The following is a 23,155-nucleotide window of genomic DNA, read 5'->3' on the forward strand; positions in this document are numbered from 1 at the left end:
TACACCAGTTAATTCTTCTCCCCGCCCCAGTACACTTATCTCCAACACTGGTCCCCGAAGCAGACCCGCTGTGTGCCTCCTCTTGCTCCCTTTTGCAATGATGCTGGTATTGCAAAACCACGACATAAATACCCCTGCCGACAACTCTGCGCCCTCTCAAAGAACTGCTGGACCTCCTGGAGATGTTGGGGCAACTCCTTATGGGACTGGAGTCCGCTGAAGAGCAACACAGCTCAAAGGAGATGAATGCCAGGCAGCTCCTCATCGTGACCCAGGCACAGCCAGCCCCGCACCAGCTCGACACATGCCCAGCAGCACAGCAAGGAGCTGCTTTACCTGCGTGTGTGGCTGTTGAGGGAGAGGGGCCAGAGGGGACCCGAGGGACGACAGGACAGTGACACAAGCACCGTGCCGACATGGCAGACAGTGTTTGCGCTGGTGCTGCCTCCATCACCAAGTTGGTACTCGCAAAGGTTGTGCCTTCCCGTTGCCACACCGCTTTCTGTTCTCTGTTAAAACAGGGCCACAGCAATGATGCAAGTACAGATCTGCAACACCAAGAATACCTGGGAAGCCTGCCAGCAAGAAGCAGTCTTCCTGCTCGTCCTCCTGCTGTGTGCAAATTCACAGGAAACAGAACCTACAGCACATACTAATGTGGCTTAATGCAAGATCCAAGAGCCACCTCTAGATCTTGCCTGCATCCCTGTCCGCCTGGGGAAGGAGCCACATGCCAAAAATGTTAAATCATTAAATAAAGGAGGAATTAAAACCTGTACAGGTGCATAAAATCACACATAGGTGCCACTGCTTTATGGAGTGATGCTCTCTGCTGAGCGAGCTCAACGCACTGCTGTGCACGGCACCGGCATCATCGCCAGTGGGTAGGGATGAGCCCGGGTCAGGCCCCTGCACACCCACTCTGCAAAAAGGGCTTCACAGCCTCCTACGAGCACCCATGGCAAAACAGCAAGGCCCACCTTCCTCTTGGGTGTATCACAGTGTGACTCCGGGAAGACAAAGCTCATCTAAAGCTTCTCTTTCCCATTTACAACAAGAGTGGTACCCGCAGCCCCGATGCTCTGAGACCATTGCAATAATTCTTCCTGCTACTTTATCTTGCGTAATCCTTAAACTCAAACTGTGCTGAGATGCTCCGACATTGCATCCAGCACCAAGCTGTGCTCCCACACCAGACTGGGATCTCGGACTTTGCTCTACCACTGACTCACAGCAGAAATCTCAGTGCCTCAGTTTACCCATTTATAAAATAACTGCAGAGGTCCCACAGGAGCTGTAAGGCTCATCTCTGGTCCTGGAAAGCCTGTGGAGATCCTTCAGCTACGGGCTCTAGCAGAGGTGGGATGTACTGTCATCAATGGGATGTCATGTCATCACCACCCACATCCCAGGGCGGGTGACCTGGAGACGCGCGGGCAGAGGATGCCAGCCCGCCGCTCCCTGCCTGTCGGAAGGGAAACTCGCCTCGACTCCTCATTCCCCTGCTCTCAGCTGCCTGCAAGCGGCTTTTCTCACCACGCTGGAGCCCTTCAAGCTTTGGGCAATTCTCAGGCGTGTTACTATACAAAATAAAACCCTTTTCAGTAGCGATGAGCCAGAAATGATTGCAGAGAGGAAACAGCTGATCTCCTGCGCTGCCTGATAGCCCTGGTGTGCGGGTGGCCACCGGCAGCATCTGTGCCTCCCGGGACACCGAGCCAAGAGATGCTGCACCTCTTCCCCCACCGCTTTCCTCCCAACTGCACTGCGATTTGTGCTAACCCAGAAAGGACCCTTGAGTTTAAGGTGGCTCTCAGTGGAGGCATTTTGAGACAGTGGCTTTCTGGGGAAAGCATTCCTTAAAATACAGCTCTTTCCTTCTGCCTCACCCCCAGCTTTTGACATTTTAGAGCTCCAGAAAAATAAAATGTTTCAAAAATCTAATTTTCAGCTTCGGAGGCACAAAACCTAGAGGCAGGCTGCGGGTAGGAAGAGCTGGTTTCCAAGCGCCCAGGCGGGAGATGAAAAGAGCAGCAGCGGCTGCGTACAAGGCACTTTCGGAGGGCGAGATCCATCTCTGGAGTGGGAAGCGACTCTCGCACCCTCCGCGGCAAAATCTGCTCGCTGCCTTTCGCTCAGCCCAGGAACCAGACCCCTGGGATCGCAAGATGATGGGCTGAGTATTATTTTGCAGGCAGTGCTTGCCTGCTCTCCAGCTCCTGGGGCTCTAGTGGCTTCTCCCCCCCTGCCTCCCTCTAGGAATTTCACACGGAAATGGCTGTCAGGAGTGACAACATTAGGACTGGATTACCATGGGCATCCATCCATGCCCTGCTGCCACAAACCTAAGGGCAGGATACTCTGTCATACCCCTGAGTTACACCTTTGAGATGGGGGAAAGCAAAACGCTGCCCTAAGAGCGAGGAAGAGCAGCAGCTGCTGGGCTCCAAATTTCCCAGTCTAGGAAAAAATCAGCACAGGGATTTTTTTCAGCAGAGAAAGGTATTTGGATTGCCCACATCCGACACAGGGACGATCCATCAGGTTTACGTGAAATTTTTTGTTTGAGTAGGGAAAAAGGGATGTTTGGAAGCAAAGGGGGGAACCGGTGCAGAGCCCATGGGGCAGCAGCCGCAGGGTGGTAGCGAAAGCTGAGGTGGGACCAGCAAGGTGCCTGCTCACTGCTGCCGGGATGGAGACAGGGGCAAATTAAAGCAATTAAACTAGGGAGGTAAATGGAGTTGTAAGGCCTTTTAAGGCTGCTCTCTTTAGGCAGATGAAATATAGTCATTTCTTGTGAAAAAATACTTGACATTTCTCCAAAGGAGGGCAAGCTGCAAGAGGGAGTTGTCTAACACTGGAGATACGAAAGGGACTGCAGTCTTCATCTGTCCTTGGCAGTCCGAACGCTGCTCTCTCCATCTCCGACTCTCACATCGGTGACCCAACTGGGAAAACACTGAGGATGCTATCGGAGAGAGAACTGCTCGGGAGGAGCACACCCGCCTCTGCTGTGCCTTCTGGTGTGCATGTGGAGAGATGCTGTCCTGATTAAAAAAAATCTGGCAGTGTCACTGCTTGTCCCCCTGGGACGTGCATCATGGCCACAAACCAGGTGCAACCATTAACACTGCTGTAAAATGAGCTCTTCATTCCACTCACATCGTACTAGCGAAGGCAAAGTGTCCTGAACAGGCTTCAGTCTGAGGACAAAGCCCTTCAGGCCATTCTTGCTGTCTTGCCAGCAGAGAGAGATGGTTCACGCCGATGAGACATGGTGCAGGACAGACAGACGGAGCAATAAGAGAGTAAAGACCTCCGAGGAAGCTAAGGCTGTGGGTAAGGAGCACGATCCCGTAGCAGCCCAGGAGGAGCAGCCTGGGATGAGCGGGGCACGTTGCAACCCAGAGGGGCTGCAGAAATCCACCTGGGATTAGCTGAGAGTGCTGGAGCCACTAATGAGTAACTCTGAGAGGTCACAGAGAACGAGTGAGATTTCAGAAGACCAGAAGACAACACGTTATCTGCCTTTAAAAATAAAACTCGGGGAAAACCACTGAAACACATAAATAAGCAATCTATATGAACGTGCACAGAAAATAACATGGGATAAGAACCATCCAACAGGGGCTGGGACCTCTGCGGTGGGTGGATAGGAGAGGAGCAGATGGGACCCATCTTGACTTAGCAAGGCTTCAATGCTGCCTATCAGGAGATGCTCCCCAGCATCCGTGGGCTGTGTCGAGACCTCTGCAGGGCCAGGCTTCCTCACGCAGACACGGGGTACGCTTGCTCAGTCTGCTGAGTTTAACCCTGATGAAAGGGAAGTCACAAACTCTTTGGAGAGCAAGGCTGGAACTCAAAATGGTGTTGAGGAACTGAAGAAAGAGCTGGAACTATTGCAAGAAGCAATTCATCAAGGATTATGGAATAGTGCCAAGCTTGAGAATAATCAAATGAGCAAAATAACCCCAAGAATTAGGAAATTCTTCAGAGGAAGATCTGATGGTGGAAGTGAAACTCAAACTCAAGGTGAGCAGGCAGTGCCAGGCTGTAGTGGGGTGTCTGATGTGCCCTCCGAAGCCCGTGGGTCCCTGTGGTGACATGGGCTAAACCAGGGGAAGCCTGGAAGATGGTGAGAAAAACGTTGACAACTCCAGAAAACACAGCCTTTGATGGAAGCTTAAAACAACGGATCTGTTCAGTCTAGAGGAGAGAGGACTGAGGAGACACAATAGCGGTCCAAAAAAATGAGATATATTGGGAAAAGGCTGGTGCCGGAGCAGGACAGGGCAGGATGGGGACCTGAGGGGAAAGACCTGTCAGGCGTCGCTTTAGGAGCATCCCTGCACGGGAACAGGCAGCACTGGCAGAGCTGCCCCAAGGATCCCCAAAAACAAGGGCTTAGGGAAAAGCAGCGGGGCACGTCCGCAGCCTGCCCCGTGCCCCGGCAGCCCCCGGCTCAGCGGTCTGGGATGCAAAACCCCACCCGATGGAACGCCGGGAAGCAGCGCCCGTGGGCAGCCCAGCAGCCCGCCCTTCAGGCTGGCTTTACATGGGCACCGCCAGCCCAGGCAGCACCGCGCTATCGCTTTTCGGCTGGAAATAGCACCAGCACAAGCCCTCAGCTGGGGAGCAGAGTGCTTGCGAGTCCAGACTGCGGTTAGCTATCAAAGACAACTAAAAAAAGATATTCCACACATAAGGGCTTTTTTTTCCCTCTTTTTTTTTTTTTTCCTCCCCCCCCAAGGATTAAATCAACTCAACAGCCCCCTTTACAACTTCCCTTTTGATGTGTTCAGACTGATTAAAGTTTCATTTCTTTCTCTGTTTTCCCCGGGGGAGGAGGGGGAGCGTACACAAAAGTTTACTTCAGAAGCGAGGTTGGCAGCTGCAGCAGCAGCTGCTGGTGCTGTGGGACAAGCGGAGCCTCCGCTGGGCTTCACACCCTGCCCAAATCCCTCGGCAAAACGCATCCTCCCGCAGCTGCCCCGCTCCCACACGCAGCCCCAGCGTCACGCCGGCACGATGCTTTCGCGAGCGCTTTCGCAGGATGCACGCCCAGGGTTGCACGCCATGAAGCGAGCAGAGCAAGAGCTGCAAAGCTCCTGCAAACCCTGCGAGTTTTGGGGTTCGACCCTGTGAGTTTTCAGGTCCGACCCTGCAAGTTTTCGGGTCCGACCCTGTGAGTTTTGGTGTCCGTTCCTGACCTGCCCGGTTCCCCCCACCGGCAGCACCAGCCTTTCCCCCGCAGCTTCGGCCATCGCCCTGGGATAATCCCCGGCGCACAGTGAACGGTTAGCAGCTCCCCCACGTTTCTTTTCTGCCCAAGCAGCTGCTTAAGTGTCTATTTTAAAACTCAGTTCCCTATTTTAAAATAGCTAATGAGACACCGATCTAGGCTGATAGACGTCGTCTCTACAAGGTCCAGGAGATGCTTGTCTATTTGCTAGGCTCCTTTTCCCAAGCCCTGAATTTCAGCATGCCTGTCACGTTTCCGATATGCACAAACAGCTTACATGGTAAAGAGGGAAGTTTTTAATTTAAGGGCCAACTCCTGCACCCCTGCCGTGAAATACCAGCAGTACAGCCACGTTTCTAGATGGAGACGCATCAACCAGCCACACAGAAGCTGACGTTCTGAGTGTTTTTCTGTCGGTATTTTTTTATCCTCCCTTTGATTTTATCAGGTCTTTCTAAAATTCACCAACCAAGAGGAGCTGGCCTGCCTGGCATGGCTCCTCACTGCTGCCCAAGAAAAGCCAGGCACGTACGAGAGGGACTTTCAGAAAGCAACTGCCCATGGCAGGGTACGCTGGGAGGTCCCTGTGCATTCCCGTGCATCCCCTTTACACGCTCTCGGAGATGGCGTGCGCCCCACCAAGGCAGAGGGGACCCTGTGGAGGGGACCTGGCGGAGGGGACCCCGCTCGCTTACCTGACCACAGGCTCGGGGATGGCCTCAGCGCTCGCCGGCACCTGGACGCCCTTCTCCCACTCCTGCCTCCAGGGATCAGCCAGGACGTAGTACTCGTCAGGGCTCAGCTGGAAGGAGTCGGGGATCTTCATGGCCGTTATCAGATCCGTACGGAAAACCTGCATCGGAGAAAAAAAAAAACCATCCAACAGGCAGGGTGAAGGGGTCCGGCAGAGACTGGGTGCACGCATGCCCAGGGAGGGTGCCCTGGGGAAACGGTCCCCAAGGGACAGCGTGGTGGATGCCTGTGTCCCCAGTGGCACGGCTTCGGGGTGTCGCTTTATGTCACCTCCGGGGTGAGGTCTGGGCAGGATTCAGGGAGAACAGGGCACGCAGGCAGGGGCTGCCCATGCCTGGCCAGGCAGCACCGAGAGCCCGAGCCCCCGCAGCTGCAAGCCCTCCAAGGTCCCCTAGCCCAGGCAGACGCGAAATCCAGCCACAGGGTGCAACCTCGGCCAAGACACAGACCAAAAATTAGTATTAAACTAAAGAAACAGCAGGCTGCTTTCTCTTAGAGGATCAATGTTTAAACATAGTCACACAAATATCTACTCCAAACGCCAAGGGATGTACAGCAACTGGGCTTCTCCACGTTCAGACTTGCTGGGGGAAATGATGCTTTCTTTGTTCTTGGCATGAATGAAGCTGCGGGAAACACAGAGCCACCTCGTTGCCCCGAGCACCTTCGTGTCCCCACTGCATCACCTCACTGCCCTGAGCAGGGACAGCCAAAAGCAGGAGGCATCCCATCGGGGCTGAACTGCTCCAGTGGTGCTTGCACACCGAGGAGCAAAAGGTAAAACAAAGCCAGGCTGGGTTACGCTGCAGCTGGAAAATATCCAACTAAAAGGTGATCTAGGTGCCTGCTTACACATCCACAGCCAAACACATGGGGATTTCTCCTGACCCAATAAACCTCCTGTGGGATCGACACCGGACCCCTCCTCTATGAAAATCCTCCAGCCACTCATACAGTGAATGGGCTTGTTCTCCATCTCACTTCTGGCCCTGCAGTGTCTTCCCCCAATACACTACGATGAAAAACTCATTCCAAAAATGTCCCTCACGGTAAATAACGTTTTCCTTCCAGGGGGTTGCCTGACAGCAATGACTCGAGCAATCCTGCCTCTTGCAGCATAAAAATAAATTGTACATGAAAATGGATGACTTCTCCTCTCTACCATCTGCTGTTAGCTGAGATAACAACCGACGGTGCCAGCAATCATGCCTGGACACCGTCTCACTCTGTCCACTCCATCCCTGCTACTTCTGCATCACCTTCTGCGGCGCCGGGACGCATCAGGTGTTTTCCTCAGACACTGTCTAACCTGTTCGCAAAGCCTATTCTCCAAACGAGCATTTGTTTGTCAGAACCACAATAAATGATACAACATGGTTTTACACTTTCAATAGAAAGGCAACACGCTTCATAAAGTATTTGGGAAACCAAATCGGCTGAGATGCAAGAAACTAGACATTAACTAAGACCACTGAGACTAGTATTTAGGTCAGTTTGCTTAATCCTCAGAGCCTCAGCTGCTAACCCAATTAGAGTTAAATACAATACATCATGAACAACCTTCTCTGTGTTGGGACCTCTTTTAATTTTACTGGTACCTTCCTCCTGATGCATCTGCTTGGAGACATTTTTGACTACGTCTGTATAAACCTGATTTGAGTTGGCCAGACACAGTCTCAGTGCATCCTTCAATAAACATAATTAACAGCCTACATATTACAGTCAGAATTAGGCTCAGTTTGAGAAAGATCAGGTTCCTTTAAGTCTCTATGTGCTACAAATGCATGGTTATAGATGCCCCAGTAACCTTTTAATATGCTGCCACTGTGAGAAATTTAAAAAAAAAAACTATTAAGATAGACATTAATTAAGCAAAAGAAGGGATATGCGAGATGTCATAGTCCTTCCAGTGTTGTGTCTGCGTATCAAAACAAGCAAAGTAACCCTGCTGCAGCTCATTTTCTAAAACACAGTGTACAAATAGACCCCGTTCTTGACACCCCGGCATTGCCAGGGCCACAACTCGGGCAAACGGCATCTCCGCTACCCAGTTTCAGTGCCCACCTCCAACGAGGACGATGCAAACCCGAGCGAGCCACCTCGCCTTGCACCACTCTGCTTTGGTGGACAAGATGCTCCCCGCTGCCTGGACCACGCATGGTCGAGGGCAGCATCAGGGGCCAGTGCCACCTCCCTGCACCGGCCACCAGCACCAGAGCAGGAGCATCGCAGCACATCTATGCCGCTCCATTTCCAAAACTGTTATAGAAAACACTATTTTGGAGACACTTGCTCTCGGGATTCATGGACAAAGCCAGGTAGGAACGGTTTCCAAAGCTGCTGGGCACCCAACAGGTTTTCAAAACTCCCCGGACTGGACCCTGCTGACATGTAAGTGCCCTTCCACCTCCCTCGCCACCAACTTAGTTGCCTCCTGAGGACATCCCCTTCAATGCCACAGGGTTCAGGAGCATGGCATCACCCTTTCATGGCACATAAATATACACAATTCCTCCATGAACCTGCCCAGCGTGGTGCTGGCAGTGCAGGCAGGGCCCCGCAGGCAGCACAGGGCAGCAGGCAGCAGGCATGCTTGTGCTCCCACTGCAGGGCACACAACCTGGCAGACAGCGCAGGGGCAGCGATGGGGAATGTGGGACTGCCCTTTCCAGGGCAACTGGCCCCCAGAAAAGTCCAGCTGTGTTGTTAACCTGCCCTGAGAGGTCTCCCCCCTCCCCAGGGAGCTGGGACCCACTGCAGCAGCACCCTTTCCAGAGCCTTACCCCAAAGAGGGATCCCCACTTTTCTTTTGCAAAGGGAGCACCAGGCGACAGCCTGAGGTGACGGGCCCCATCACTTCAAGGCAACACTAGGGATGGGTGGCCATGGCGGATTTATGTCAACGGCTGGCCCATCACCTTCCCCCTGCCGATGAAGAGGGAGACGGAGGAGTCTGCACCGACATGCCCCACATGTGCAACCAGCCCAGGGAGGAGTCAGCAGCGTGGTTGGGGAGCCCTGGTCCCCCCCCATCCACGGGCAGGAAAGAAAACGGCTCCATCCGATCCTCGTGTCAGAAACCAACCACATTTTGCTTTGCTTATAGCTATTAGATAATTTCTTTAGTGCTCTCAGCTGTTTGCTGGGGTCATGGCTTTGGTGGTCAAGGCACCCCAGCAGCATCCCACGGGCAGCTAGCCATGCATCCCACGCTGCTCACCACTGCTCTGAACCAGCAAGACCAGCCTCACCCATGCTTTGCAACATCCTCAGCAGATGCAAAACCCTCCGGCAAACCACCACGTGTACCTTGCAGCCTCTGCGTTGGAAAACACAGCAATGGGATCAGCCCTTGGTGTAATTTCTCCCCTCTGCATGGTGTGGATCCCAGGCTTGTGTTTTCCTGCATTAAGTCTTCCCCAAATTCATCCCTTCTGGCTTTTCAGCTCACATCGGCGTAGAAGCTTAGTTTTAATTTTAAGCCAAATAAGCACGATTGTATCTATTTCCCTGAAGATGATAAGGCACATGGCAGGCTGGATTTGCAATCTCACTACTTCATTTATTTAGTCCTTCTTGGAAAACAGATAAGCTCACCCATCCAACAGCAGCACACACGCCCGCACTTTATCACAGTGATGCCTCTGTCTTTTCATGAAGAACTGGAAATGCTCAAATTATTAACTATCAAAGCAGAACACTTTAGAAATGATAGAACGGCACAGAAATTGTAAAGGAAAGCAGATCAGTTGTCTGGAAATCTCCCAACAGCTAATACGCTCAAATTGTAATCTAAATGTCTTTTTGTTTTGAATTGTCTGGGATTAGGGTTGGGAAAAGACTCAATTATTCTACTCAAACTCCTCTGAATTATTTATGAAAACCAAATAAAGGATAAATTGGGCACTGATGAACCGAGGACCTGGTGGTGAAGAGGAAGTTGGGTACCAGAAAACAAGCAATTTTCCCTCAATAGGAGTGTTTACTGTTTCTCCCCATCCGCAGGAGCTGACAAATTGTCTCCGAGGCCAGGCTGCCCCGCTCCCTGCTCCCGCCACCACCGCCAGGCTCTGTCCTTGCCTTCCAGCCCAGCAGCGGTATCCAGTTTATTGCCTATTGATCTGCTGGTGATGGGGAAGGCCAAACCAAGATGTGCACTTTATTACCTCTGCTTGCTCAGGAACCTCAGGCTGGTTTCAGCGATGCTCGGAGATGCATCGCACCGATACCCAGGGCGAGCCTCACCCATGTGTCAGCTTTAAAGATGGGGAAAAAGAACATGAAATTGCAAAATCCCAAGACATTTTTGCCTTTGTATTTCCAAGAAAGAGAGAACAGGAGCCAGGGTCAGCATGCTCATGCAGCCTCAGAGCCCAGGCAGGAGATGAAAAAATGAAGAAAACCTCCCTCTCAGTCCCCACTGATCCCACAGCTGCATGGGTGAGCAATGAGAAGTGTTTCACAGCAGGGCACGGCAAGGAAAAGGAAAAACTAAAGGAAGTGTCCAACATTCCCATGGGAGCTGCAGCAGGGAGGCAAATCCGACGTCTCCTGCCAGGGGCTGCACCTCTCGCTCCCCCTCGCCAGCCCCGGCACCCGCGGCAGGACCATGCCTGCACCCCACCACGGGTCCCACGGCACCCACCACCGCCTTCCCACACTGCCCACAGAGCAACGGATTACAGCATGCAAAATGCAGGTGTCTGTGGATATTACAGTGATGGACAAAGAGTAAGAATTGGTAAAAATACTCCTGAAGATACCACTCCTCAGCACAAGTGTACCCAACGAGGCAGTAGCAGCAAACCGTCAAGTACTGTATGAAAGCAGCAACTGATGCAGCAGCTTCCTTCACCTCCTCTGCCACTGCCATTCCCAAAGCAGCCCATCGGCCTCACGTCTCGGCTTCCCAGCTGGCTTTCCCTAATCACGTCCACATCATTCATACACGAGGTGGCAGGTTAATTCCCAGTGTGATCACACCGACCTCACGTCATGGACCAGGCCCTACCAGAGCAGCCCAAGGAGGACACCGACCTCCCCCCAGCAGCTCAGGCCACCAACACAGAGGTCCTGCTGTGCCAGCTGTCCCACCAGCCGTGCAGAGAAGCTATCTGATCACACATACAGTCCTGTCCAGATCTTTTGGTGTAGGAAGCAACCTCTAGGCAATTATTGCTTCCTGGACCGAAGAACTACCGGGCAGTCACAGACTCAAGCTCACCCCTCCTGTCTCACCACCACCGCCAGCCACAGCCTGGTCCTGCGGATCCAACCGCTCTGGGTCGGCTCCATTTCCACAGTCTGCAAGCCTTTAAGTTACCCTTGGCACTCACATCTCACCGGCCAGGCAAGCCTGTATTACCCATCTCTACTACTTCCCCATCCTTTCAGCCCACCAGTTTGAGGTGCTGGGGTGGCTGCCAGTCCTGGTGGTCCAGAACATGAGAAGTCACTGGGACACCAAAGCCATTGCATTCCCCAACGATACATTGACAGTTTTTGTTATTTCTGCAATTTGCTGTTGTGAAGTAAAAGCTGTATCGATTTTATCTCTCTCAAAAAAAAAAAATCCCCCCAAGCTAATTAAATATAACACATCTTCCGATTTTCACATCCTAAGGCTTCACTCCGCTCCAGCCTGGCATGGGAAGAATGCTCCTGCGGCTATGGCAGAGACCTGCAAGGCAGGGGCTGGATTCAGCTCCTCCTTCAGCCACAGGCACCTCGTGCATCGGCCGTTCCACCTCGCAGAGGATCTGCTGCTTCACCCGCCAGATGCAGCGTGCAGCCGTTCCCTGCACCCCTGAGACGGCTGCAGGGCATCTCCAGGAGCTCTCGCATGGACCAGCATCAATTTGTCCAACACTTGGACAACCTCAGAGAGAAACACCTACCCCTGGGAGGAGATGCCATGGCACACAGTGCCTCGCTGCGCTGGCACGCTGCGATGCATCAGGAACCCTTAGCAAAGGACTCCCAGGCTGTGCTGCTTTGCAGCAGCATTCCTCCTCCTCCTCCTCCATCTCTCCATGGCCAACCAGCCCTTCTCCGAGCCTCTCCACCACCTTTCTGTGCAACCCTCGTATCGATTTCCAGGTTCTTTGACTCACTCAGAAACCCCTCTAATAAAGTGGCTCGGCAATCTCACCACCATTCAGCTCCCACTTTACGTGCTCTGTCAAGGACTCGGCTTTTCAAGTGACTGCACCATAGGTCTGAGCCTGCCAATTATCCCCTTAGCCCCAAATACCGACCTGAAAACACCACATTCAGATCCCACGGTAACAACTGTCTGCTCATATGAAACCAGCCTCTGGGCAAGAGCCAAAAAGCTGTATCTGTTTTGGGCTTTGAAACGAAACGAAAAGAAACACTCATCTAGCGCTGGTTTTAATTAGCTTTTAGAACAGCAGCCAGCCCAGGGACTGCCATGCAGGATCCAGCGCGGATGATCACACCCGGCACGGCCTCGGCATCAGCCAACACAGGTACGCAGCCGGGGCTGCCGGCTTCAGGCGCCTGCTGCAAACCAGCACGGGTGAAAACCGGCTCCAAAGGGACCAGGCAGCTCAGCCAAACACAGATGGGCTCCAGCAGGCCAGGTCCCCGCGCACGAGGTCTTCTGAGCCAGCCACACATTTTCTCCTGCATCTGCACCCAGCTGACCTTGGGGCTTTTAGACCTTGCTCTTGGGGCAGAGGAACAAGCTCCATCCCTGCTCCCAGACCTGGGATGGAATGCAATTTTGTTTATATCCAGAAACATCTGTATCCCTGAAAAGTTTTAGCAAAAAAAAAACAACCTTTCCAAAGCACTTCACACTGCAAGGCACTGGTATGAAACATAAGAGAAATGAAACCCATCGTTTTATTGCTGGAAAGCGCAATGAGCCTGCTAGGGAGAGGGTGGACAGGAGAGGTGGGAAGGGACTGGCCACAGCCTGCATCTGAAGTCTCCCATTTGACTCTGTTCCCTCCTATAACCCAACAAATCTGCAATCCTCCCCCGACACCCTCGCATCTGCCGCAGCGATGCAGGATCTCGCACTGACGACCTCTCTGTAGCGAGCGCAGGCAGCGTGGCACTCTGAGCATCGCTTTGAAGGACGAGCAGCAGCGGGTCACCGCACGAGGGACGTGGGAGTGCTTTTTGACACCAAGATAAGAGGTTTTCTTTAGGTTTTGGTTCAACACTCTTTTTCTCCCCCCTGACTGCTGTCCTGGCAGCCGTGTCGCATGTACACCCCCCCGCCATAACCCCCTTCCTCCGTCCACACCCAGACCAGGGGAGTCTCCAGCTGCCTCACTTGCAGGGCTCCCTCATTTCCAGCCAGCTCTATTAGCCCTTCACCCTCTCAAGCATAAAATTGTTTGTTGTAGCTCATGAGTCACAAGGATTTTTAGAGAAAGAGAAAACAACGGGAACAATGGGAGCCCTGGGAATAGTTTTTGGTTGTACAAACTGTCTTCGTATCAGCTTCAGCCGGCACCTCCGCGGGTGCAGCCCTCGGCTGCCCAGCCCCGCTCCCCTCCCGCCCCCCAGCCCTATTGCCCTGCTGCTGTATCACATTTTTCCAGCCCTTTCCACAATGAGACGAGCGGCGATATTTGGTAGCAAGGCTCCGAAACACGGCAATGCCTGGTGTGTGTTTGTAAGCAGCGATACTATCTGCCTGTGGGGAACAAAATACTTACTCTCATGTTCATTTGGGAGCCAGCCGGCTATCTTTTCATCTAGTCTTGCTTCCTCTCGAAATGCTGAATGTTAAAGATTCAATGAACAACAGAATTTAAAATAGGAACAAGAAGCATTTTTGTCCGGCCCTTCTCAGCATTCAGAAGACAATGGTATTAATCTGTTATCCCCACGATGGCTTGGGAAAAGTGACAAAGCCACTGCAGTCAAACCTTTCAACAGAGACGGATTTTCTCCTCATCCAGCCCAGTAAAAGCATGTCCAGTCTTGCTTGGCCATATTCGTAAAAGCCCTTCTTCAAGCATGGAGAGCCCAGGGACTAAATTCACATTGCACTGGGCCATTATATACCTACTGCAGGGAAAAAACAAGATCTGATGCACTAAGAATTACTTTTTAGAAGGGCAGCAATGAGGATGTTTGTTAAAAGTGTTAAATCCTTGTAAAGAGATATAAAAAGACATCTTTCAAAACACGGAAGTAATATCTAAACAAGGCAAGCAGAAAATAATGTAAATTGTATAAATCTGTGGTTTCCCCTTCATCTTGAACCCTGCCTGCAGCTGCGGTCCCCTCGCCGCCAGAAGGTCCGGGCCGAAGGAGAAGGCGATGAGGATGTCCGGCGAGATGAGCAGCACCCGCAGAGCAGACCTGAGACTGCGCAGGGCTCTTCAGCTTAGAAAAGGGACGGCTGGAGGGGTCAGGCAGGTGGCTTGCACAAAAGAGCAGGGGTTTTCCCCCCCACACACAATATATTCTGGCAGTGCAACTCATTGCAGGGTAGTGTTTTGGATCCCAAATAGTTCAGGAGCTAATGACTAACACATTGGCTAAGGCAGTGACTAAGGCAGCATCTGAGGGAGTCCCCAGGCCACTGATGGCTGGGAGCTGGCAGATAGAACTGGCAACTATCATTACACACTTGCCTTGTTCTTATACGCTCTCCTTAGACGCTGACAACTGTTCCCTGTCAGAAACAGGAGAGAGGGCTTGATGGCTGCAGTCTAACCAGTGAGGCTTGCGCTCATATCCCCAGCAGCCCTATAGCCAGGGGCAGGATTGCACTAATGCGCCACTAAGAGAAGCAGAAATCCATACTTCAGGCACATCTTACTCCCTGCTGCAGATTCAGCATCCAAGACAGGGAGGACCTGAGCAAGCACCCCCCTCCCTCCAGCTCCTGGGGCAGGGAGCACTACCAGCATCTCCTCGCAGGGCTCCTCAGCCGGCAGCACCTGGGGATGGGTACCGGCCACCACGCTCCATTTGAGGCCAGGTTCAGAGACAAACGAGCTCTAATGAGATTAATTAAAATGATCAGATTGGTAGACTGCTATCAGTGCAGATGCAAGAAGCTGCTGGCAGCTGCCCAAGTCCATCCTCTGCCTACAGGCAAAGGCAGGGCAGGAGAGCCATGCCCATGCCTGGGGCACCATCGGCATCGCACCGCACCGGGGCTCTGCCCCGAGGTCTCTGCTGGCCGGGCGTGGGGCAGGGGAGGACGACTGTCACCTCTGCAAGGGGGGCAGCCGAGACCGAGGCCTGGTGCCTGGGACACATCAGGAAAGAGCCCGGGCAGAGCCCCATGACAGACACAGATAAATATAATCACCCACCCTGGCAATGGCCCCCTTCACGGATGTTTACAAACAGCTCAGTACTTTTCCATGTTAAGAAGCTTGTTTTTCCAGATGCCTTGTATCGGGTGGTATTTAATGTGTATAGTTAATCCCTTCTCACAGAGTCTTTCATAATAAACATCACCCCCTGACCTGGCTAATAACTACGTAACACTCATGCTTTTGATTTTTTTATCTCCTGCTCGGGTTGTCGGGGGAATGCGGACCGCAGCTCGCAGAGAAACGGGGACACAACTTTGAGAGGGGCAGGAGTTCTCAGCGGTTCCCCGGGCACACAACCCCCCGCTCCCCCAGCCCGTCCTGCAGCATCGCCTCCCCTCGGGACGTGCCCCGACTCTGCACCTGGAGAGCAGCTCAGCTCCTGATATAGCTACAAGCCGTGTGTAAACCTGGAGTTCGAGTTACTGTTTGAAAAGGCTTGTCCAGCCCCAAAATGTGTGGGGCAGACTGCCCAGGGGGCTTCAACATCTGATAATACACTCATCGTGCTCTCCCTGTTACCCTCCTGTGGTTTCCATCCTAAGTGGGATAGCAAAGAAAAAGGTACTTCACTATTTCATGTGAAGTAGTTTGACAGTGGCGTGGTTTGTGTTTTACACTTCTCGGTACTTGCTCCAGCGGGACACGATGCCCATCCCAGTCTGCACACGAAATCCTCCAGGGTTCCTGCAAGAAATCCCCCAGGATGTGCCAAACCCTGCAGTGTTTCACAGATGACAGGCAGTGGATCCCACACATGGGCCAGACAGGTTCACTGGTGCTCACAGTAAGAGCAGAAGTTGGGTCGCTCATGGATAAGTTTGGAAGATGCTGTCGTAGAGGAAATCCATAAACCAGCACTCACTGGAGTGACCTCCGAACCATTACCACGCACCGCTACAAGTCTTGGATCTGCCACGCAGGGCAATCCTATGTCCAGCCCCAGGGACACATTCTCCTGACCCTGGGTTTCACCCGGAGCTGAATTCAAGCAGACCTGGATGCCAGCAGCTGCCAGGGAGACGCAGGGTAAGGGAAGTAAAGCCGAGATCTGGACCGCTCCCATCTGCTCTGGTTCCCACCATGCTTTTGTAAAAGATGGTTTGTCAGCTTGAGCATCCTGGCCCAACTCCAACTTGAGTAATTACACATCGCCTCCCCAAATTCCCCTGGAGTTTCAGTTCAGATATGCCACCGGGGTTCACTTTCTGTCCCAACTGTTGCTAAGCTGGGCACTGTTAAGCTTTTGCTTCACTTTATTTGTTCCAGAGCTACATTTCACTGAGAACCGTCCTCTGGGCATAACGGAGCATGAAGCAAAGGGATGAGCCTGGCCTCCGCAGGCCCCACATCTGACGTCTCCCCGGGTGCCGCAGACTAAGATCTAGTTTTCACTCCAGCTGTTGTAGAGCAGCAAAACTTGGATCCAGGTCTGACCATCCTTCATAAAGTGCAGAAGCATTTTCACTTGGGAGTCTTGGACTTATATCCAGTAACTTCATTAGCAGCCAGGTAAACTCCTAGCTGGCTGATAAAGCTAATTCATATTACAGACAAAAGCATGTGTGTACCAGTGATGCAGAAAGAGATCACCCAATGCAGGCTCTTTTGGGGAAGGATGTTACTGGGCAGCAGCAGGGTGGCACGTGTGGCACTGTTGGTGACGCATGAGTCACATCCTCGCACATCTAACCAGGTCTAACGCTGGGCATCTCCGCGGGCCTCCTGAAGGCACCTACACGGCTAGCCCAATGCCTTTACGGACACATCGGGCACAGGGATGGGCAGTCATTTCAGAGCTGGGGTAACAGTGCCCACAGCAACAGAAGAGGAGATGCCCTAAATGCTTCACGTTTTCAATGGGGGATTCAGCTCACAGAATACACCCCCTCACCCGTTTCGAGAGACACATCTATAATCAAAAAATGACATTACCAGCCCTAATGCGCAACTTTCCGACAGCCTTGTCAGCAGCCAGTGACATCTGCACCCCTGGTTCTTCGCTCTCTGGAGTGCTTCCAATTACCTCAGCTGGTAATAACAGCTTTTCAGCCCCTCTCTTTACCCAAGGCACAAACAATACGGACTTTTTAAGTCTCCATCCACTGCCAACACGTTAGACACATCAATGTAAATCTGTCAGAGTGATAAGAACTAAATGCAGCTGTAATTCAGGCAGTGACCACAGGAAAACCTCAAAATCTCTATTCAGGCTGATGCAAAGGGAGGATGTTAGAGAGGTTTGTGCTTACCGGGCCACAGCCCCACAAGAGATGGGATGTGGGGGCTTGGGAAGGAGTTTGCCACCCATGAGCAGGCATTAGCCATCCACCTGCTTCTAAACTTAGCTCTGTTTGACTCCAGACCCAGGTCCAGAGGAAAGGGAATGTGAGAACAATGTCCCTCTGGCTTTGCTCACGTTGCTCTTGAAACGAAGATGACCACCGCTAAACACTGCAGTTGCTACAACAGCAGCTCATGCCTGGTATAGTTTCCATGTCCAGTGGAAATGTATCCGAGGCACATGAGAGAAAAGAGGGCACAGCGTTGGGCCCTCCAGCACGGTCCTCGGGAAACACAGCTCCTCCCGACCCGGTCCCAGACCCTGCACCGCAGAGCTGGCAGGGGCAACCTGAGCAATGCCCTCTGGGGTGCGCAGCGCTGCCCACACCAGCTAGGAAGGAGGGAAAACCCTGCAACAAGGTCAGACACCAATGGCCTCAGCTTAATGCCCTTGAGCCCCGTGACAGGAGGAAACCAACGCAACATGACCTCCAACTCAGCTGTGCCGTCTCTCATTTCACGGCTCTCTGTACCTCCCACTTATTCACGGGGAGGAGCCTCCACACCACCGAGCCACCTTCCCCTGGCATCGGTGCTATGACCCGGGCCATTAATGAAAGGGCATCCAGGCAGGCACCCAAACCGGGGAACTTCAGCAGGCAGCCACCCCGATACTGCAGGACCTCCCAACCCCACCACACTCCACCTCCCCCCACTTGCATCACCAGGGATGGAGTGGGCACAAGGACCCCAACAGAGCGAGCACAGGGACCCACCACCCTTCATCAGAGATGCCTGCTGGGTACCTCTGCCTGCTCCCTCCCAGCAGAGCTGAGCGCAAGGCTGAGGCTGGCACTGCTGGTGGGAGCGGTGCCTCTGCAGCGGGGGCTCTGGCTTCTTGGAGGATGCCCTATCCTGGCACCCACCACCCACAGCGAGCCATGGGCATGCTGGCTGCCACCACATCTGGGCAAGCACAGCCCCGGGGGAAAAACTCTTCTTTGGCAAAAGCCTAAAAGCCCACATACCTCAGAAGGCTTCTTCTCCTTCTGCCGTGACCAGGTGGATTTGGTATTCGGAATTTTGGAGCATCTGGAGGCGGATGTCGTGTGACCTGCAATAAGGCAACAGAGACAGGTTACCTGGAAAAGAGACAAAGTTTTTTCTGTATCTTTGTCACTAGCCCCCCCCTGCCCACTACTACAGCCCCAACCAACACTTTGACTCAAGGCTAAGAGGCAACAATACCTTGATATGGCATTATTTTTGTGCACATCCCAGGATACTTCACCAAAATAGAGTAACATCACTTTCCTGCCACTACAGATGATGAAACAGAGGCCTCTGAAATTTAAAAACACTGTTTTCAAATGCAGACATCAGAAATGAGAAACCCAAAGTCATGAGCAAGAACGGCTGCTAAGAGGGAATGAGCCAGGGCTCATTCCTGGAATCAGGAATCTATTGAGATCAGGAATTAAGGAAATAAGACTAAAATTCTTCTAACAAGGATGCTTAAAGACAAGCATCTGAACTGCTCAAGGACTTCAGACCCCATGGTCAAAAATATTGACCAAATTGGGTGAAACTCCTCTGCCTGTGCCAGGACTAAGAATTTCCACGCCTGTGTGCAGTTCAGCATCTAGTGAGAACCACACAAGAGGACACACCGAGCAAATGCACTTTCCACTTCTCGGTAGTAAGAGAATATTTCCTTTGGCATTTGGGATTACTTTACTCCAGGAGTATTATGAATGGACTCTCATCATCCTGACTGGAGCAGTTATCATCACCACCACTACCACCTCCACAAGGAAAGGGCAGCTAAAGCCTGAAATGTGCTGGGACCATTATGTTATTAATCTCTATTTCCAACCCATAGATGTTACTATCACTTAAAAAAAAAAAAAAAGCTGTATATATCTGGTAATAATAAACAATAAACTAATTACTGGAATCTTTTTATGATGACAACAATGGTCGGGTCTTCTGTACAGCAGGATCCCTTCAGATTCCACTATATAAAAATGTTTTGGTGGGGGTGCAACACATTAGCTATCGATAAGCCTATTTATGCTGATTTTATCCTGGGCCGCTGATTTTATCCTTGCATGGCTGAACAGGAGGAAACAACGCTGGGCACATAAGCAAATGCCAAGCACGACGGATCCGTGCATGCGAGGACTTCAGGAGGGGCTCTGGGCTGGGAGCTGAGCTGGCACAAGGGACCAGGGCTGTCGCCGGTGCGGTACCAGCGTGGTGGGAAATGTCCCTCCCTCCACCAGCACAGGCAATTTAGTCCCTCATGAGCCCAGATGAATCTCACATGCCTGTTTTTGCTCGCAGGGGAAGGAACACTAGTTTACCTTGCACTCTTTACTCAATAAACCCACTTTCTTGTACTTCATAAAATGAAGACCAGATCTGATGGCATCAGTCGTTCCCAAAGGACAGCTGTTTTTCTGACTGCAGCGTCAGGCTAGATGTCATTAAAGTGGGCTCCACATAAATGCATTTTTTTTATCATTTCAGTACGTAACAGGACTGCGTAGGCAAAGCCCACAGTAGAAGTCCCTACGCTGCAGCCGCTGGGAAATGCCGCTTTACCCGGCGCATTGCCCAAAGCATTGCAGCAGCAGATCCACAGTTTATACTGAGAGATCGAGTCACTAATTTCCACCTTGCCCCCTCTTCTCAAGCTACAATGTGGTGCTACAACTATGTAGGCTTAGATAACATGCCACTACCATCCTTTCCTGGCGGAGGCATAAAATAGAAGGTCATCACTTTGTTTACAATTATAATGCAGGAGAGCATTTGTCAACAGCTTAGATATCACCTGCAGCATAAATACCCAAGCCCAATAGAGATAAGGCCATGTTGTTTAATACTGTGATTAAAGATGCCTTACCCCCGAAAGGCAGAGAAGCCAGCTAGCATGGCTCGGCTTGGTAAGCCTTTGAACATCTGGGGATTAGGGGACGGGAAGTTTGGAGCACGGCTTCCAAAACAAACCCCTTTCTGCGATAGAGATGTTTTATTTTATGAGAAGTGAGTGGTGCTGACAGAGCCTGAAACACCTTCCACAGGCACAGCTCAGCCCCCAGACCCTCCCAGGGCTCCGGCAGGACAGGGGTCCCCTCCGGCAGCCGAACAGCAGGTTCCCGTCGGCTGTAGTGGTGCAAACTCTGGTCACGCTGACAATTTTTTTGGCTAAAGCTGTGGGAACAGCAGCCAAACCCAGCAAGATCAGCCTCTCCATAACCCCCTGTAATCTCCCCATCATCCTGTTAGGAAAAGGCCCAGAAGTTTAGTGTCTTTAGCAAAGTCCCTTTCGTTCTCGGATATCCAGCAGCCAGATCCTGTAAAGTGTGGAGAGCAAATTCCCAACACGGCCCAGATGAAATTACTGTGACATTCGTAAGAAACCAAGAGCAACTAGTAGGAAACTCCGGAGCCCAGACAAGGGATTAGACTAGTGCCTTGAGGGTACTGAACACTAAGGCACTGCGGTATGTCTGCAGTGGGTGAAACCCTGGAATAAGTGGGAGAGGAAAGCGCTCTATTTATAGCCAAAATTCAGCACATTTGCACATGTTTATTGTTGAGCACATGCTTCTGTGCTTTCCTCAATGAGGATGAAGTGAGGTAGATGTTGAAAAGCAAGCGTGGGCTTGCAAGCTTTGCTGGCTCGAGCCTTATCCCTTTTCCCACATCACTCTTCAGCTTGCAAGAGGGGAACAAGGTGGCTCTGGTTTTACCCTGACTCCAGTAAAAACTTCCCTTTCCCCCAGTACAACTCAGTCAAGAGCTAACCGGTCTCAGGCTGCAGCTCACAGGAAAGGGCAGCTTGTCTACAAAGGCTGTTTGCTTCATCAGCAGACATGCAATCAGCAGCTCTCCCTGGCCCAGACTCCTCGCATGAGGGAGACACTCTCATCAGTTAGAGGAGCCACAGCCAGGGCATTTAAATTGATATCAGCTTGTTGCTGCATTTCTGACAAAACCAGCCCAGCACACAATACATTGTGCAGAGACTTCCCAGTAAATGCAGTTTCCTCCACTCTTCGCAAAGTAATTATTCAAGCGTTTTCCCTGCTGGAGGTGAATCCCTTAGTTATCTCATTCAAAGCCTTGAATTAAAGGTCTTACTGTCAGTGGTGTCTGAGTTATCACTGCTGATCGAGTACTTGCGTCGTTTTTCTTCCATCTGTAACAAAAGAAATTGAACATTACACTTAATGCCCAGGAAACTCATCTCAGCACCAAATCACTGTTATCTCTGAATATCTGCGCACCGGTTATCCCAGCACCAGCCAGTACTTACCCTCACGACAGACAACTACCCAGGGGCTTAAAAAAGGAAGAAAACAATCCTCATAGTGTTTTTTTTAAACTTTAAGGGTGCCAGTGTCTCTCTACCAGCTTTCCCCGCTCCTAGGAGATGCAGCGAGTACACTTCGATCACTCAGCTTTGCATAGCAATTTGCCCATGGAGGATTCACAACCAAATGTCCCTCCCTCTGCAAGAGCATTGCCACTGGAGGATGCCCCACCACTGGAGGATGCCCCACCACGGACCGCGGTGCTGTTGGACGGGACAAAAGCCATCCCATTAACTACCCGTCTGGGCTGCAAATTTGAGAAGTGCACAGATAGAAGAATGGAAACTATGTGCACTCTCAGTATGTCTGCAGGGGGAAGTCCAAGCATCACGGAGCTGAAGAGGACCCCTGTGTACAATGAGACCGGGGTTTTACCCTCTGACTCATCTTCCCACTCAGGCGGTATCTACTTCTTTTAAGACTTCTGACGTATCTGTCACACAGCCAGCGCGCGCTAGCCAAGCCTGAAGCACGCTTCCCATCACCCAGAGCTGCTCTGCCTGCTCCGGCACAGCCACGCAGCCCCCCGCCAGCACCGCCGGCACCGCAGCTCCCGGCAGGTGAGCAAGCGGCTTCTGCACAGCTGCTGTGACTTCTCCATCCTCTCAGAGACAAAACCATGGCAGTGGGTACCACCGCATCGATTAGGAGGACAGGACACCCTTTTCAAGCTCGGCTACTGATTTGCTTTGTGACTATGAATAAGTCACAGAACTGCTTGAAATCAGCAGGTTCTCCTGAACTCAGTCCTCAGGAACCGAGCACTCGGAGCTGAAAGTCAAGTACCTGTACCAGTAGGGGCTGAAAAAGGAGAGGAAAGAGAGAGGAAAGAGAGAGGAAAGAGAGAGGAAAGAGAGAGGAAAGAGAGAGGAAAGAGAGAGGAAAGAGAGAGGAAAGAGAGAGGAAAGAGAGAGGAAAGAGAGAGGAAAGAGAGAGGAAAGAGAGAGGAAAGAGAGAGGAAAGAGAGAGGAAAGAGAGAGGAAAGAGAGAGGAAAGAGAGAGGAAAGAGAGATTTGAACTTTTGAAGACCCCAGTGTACCAATGTGGCTGGTAGCTGATCAATGTGGCCCCCAATACAGGGCTTGGGGAGCTCTGGATGGAAAGGGCTACCCATATGGACCAGACAACTATCCAACAAGCTGTGAACCAAAATACACCACAGAAAACAATTTTAA

At 51.9% G+C, this 23,155-nt stretch overlaps 1 protein-coding gene across 13 annotated transcripts in view; it reads right to left on the reverse strand.

The window, feature by feature from the left end:
• JADE2 (jade family PHD finger 2) overlaps nucleotides 1–23,155 on the reverse strand; it is a 146,376-nt gene that overhangs the window by 55,413 nt on the left and 67,808 nt on the right. For all 13 annotated transcript variants that reach the window (XM_082324307.1, XM_082324311.1, XM_082324312.1 and 10 more), the window contains 3 exons: nucleotides 21,748–21,805; nucleotides 18,624–18,709; nucleotides 5,938–6,095 (listed from right to left, as the gene is read on the reverse strand). In XM_082324307.1, coding sequence (XP_082180433.1) covers nucleotides 5,938–6,095; nucleotides 18,624–18,709; nucleotides 21,748–21,805 — 302 coding nt within the window. The remainder of the gene's footprint in view (nucleotides 1–5,937; nucleotides 6,096–18,623; nucleotides 18,710–21,747; nucleotides 21,806–23,155) is intronic.

This window comes from Platalea leucorodia, assembly GCF_965183815.1.
Source record: "Platalea leucorodia genome assembly, chromosome: 11".
Classification (NCBI taxonomy): Eukaryota; Metazoa; Chordata; class Aves; order Pelecaniformes; family Threskiornithidae; genus Platalea; species Platalea leucorodia.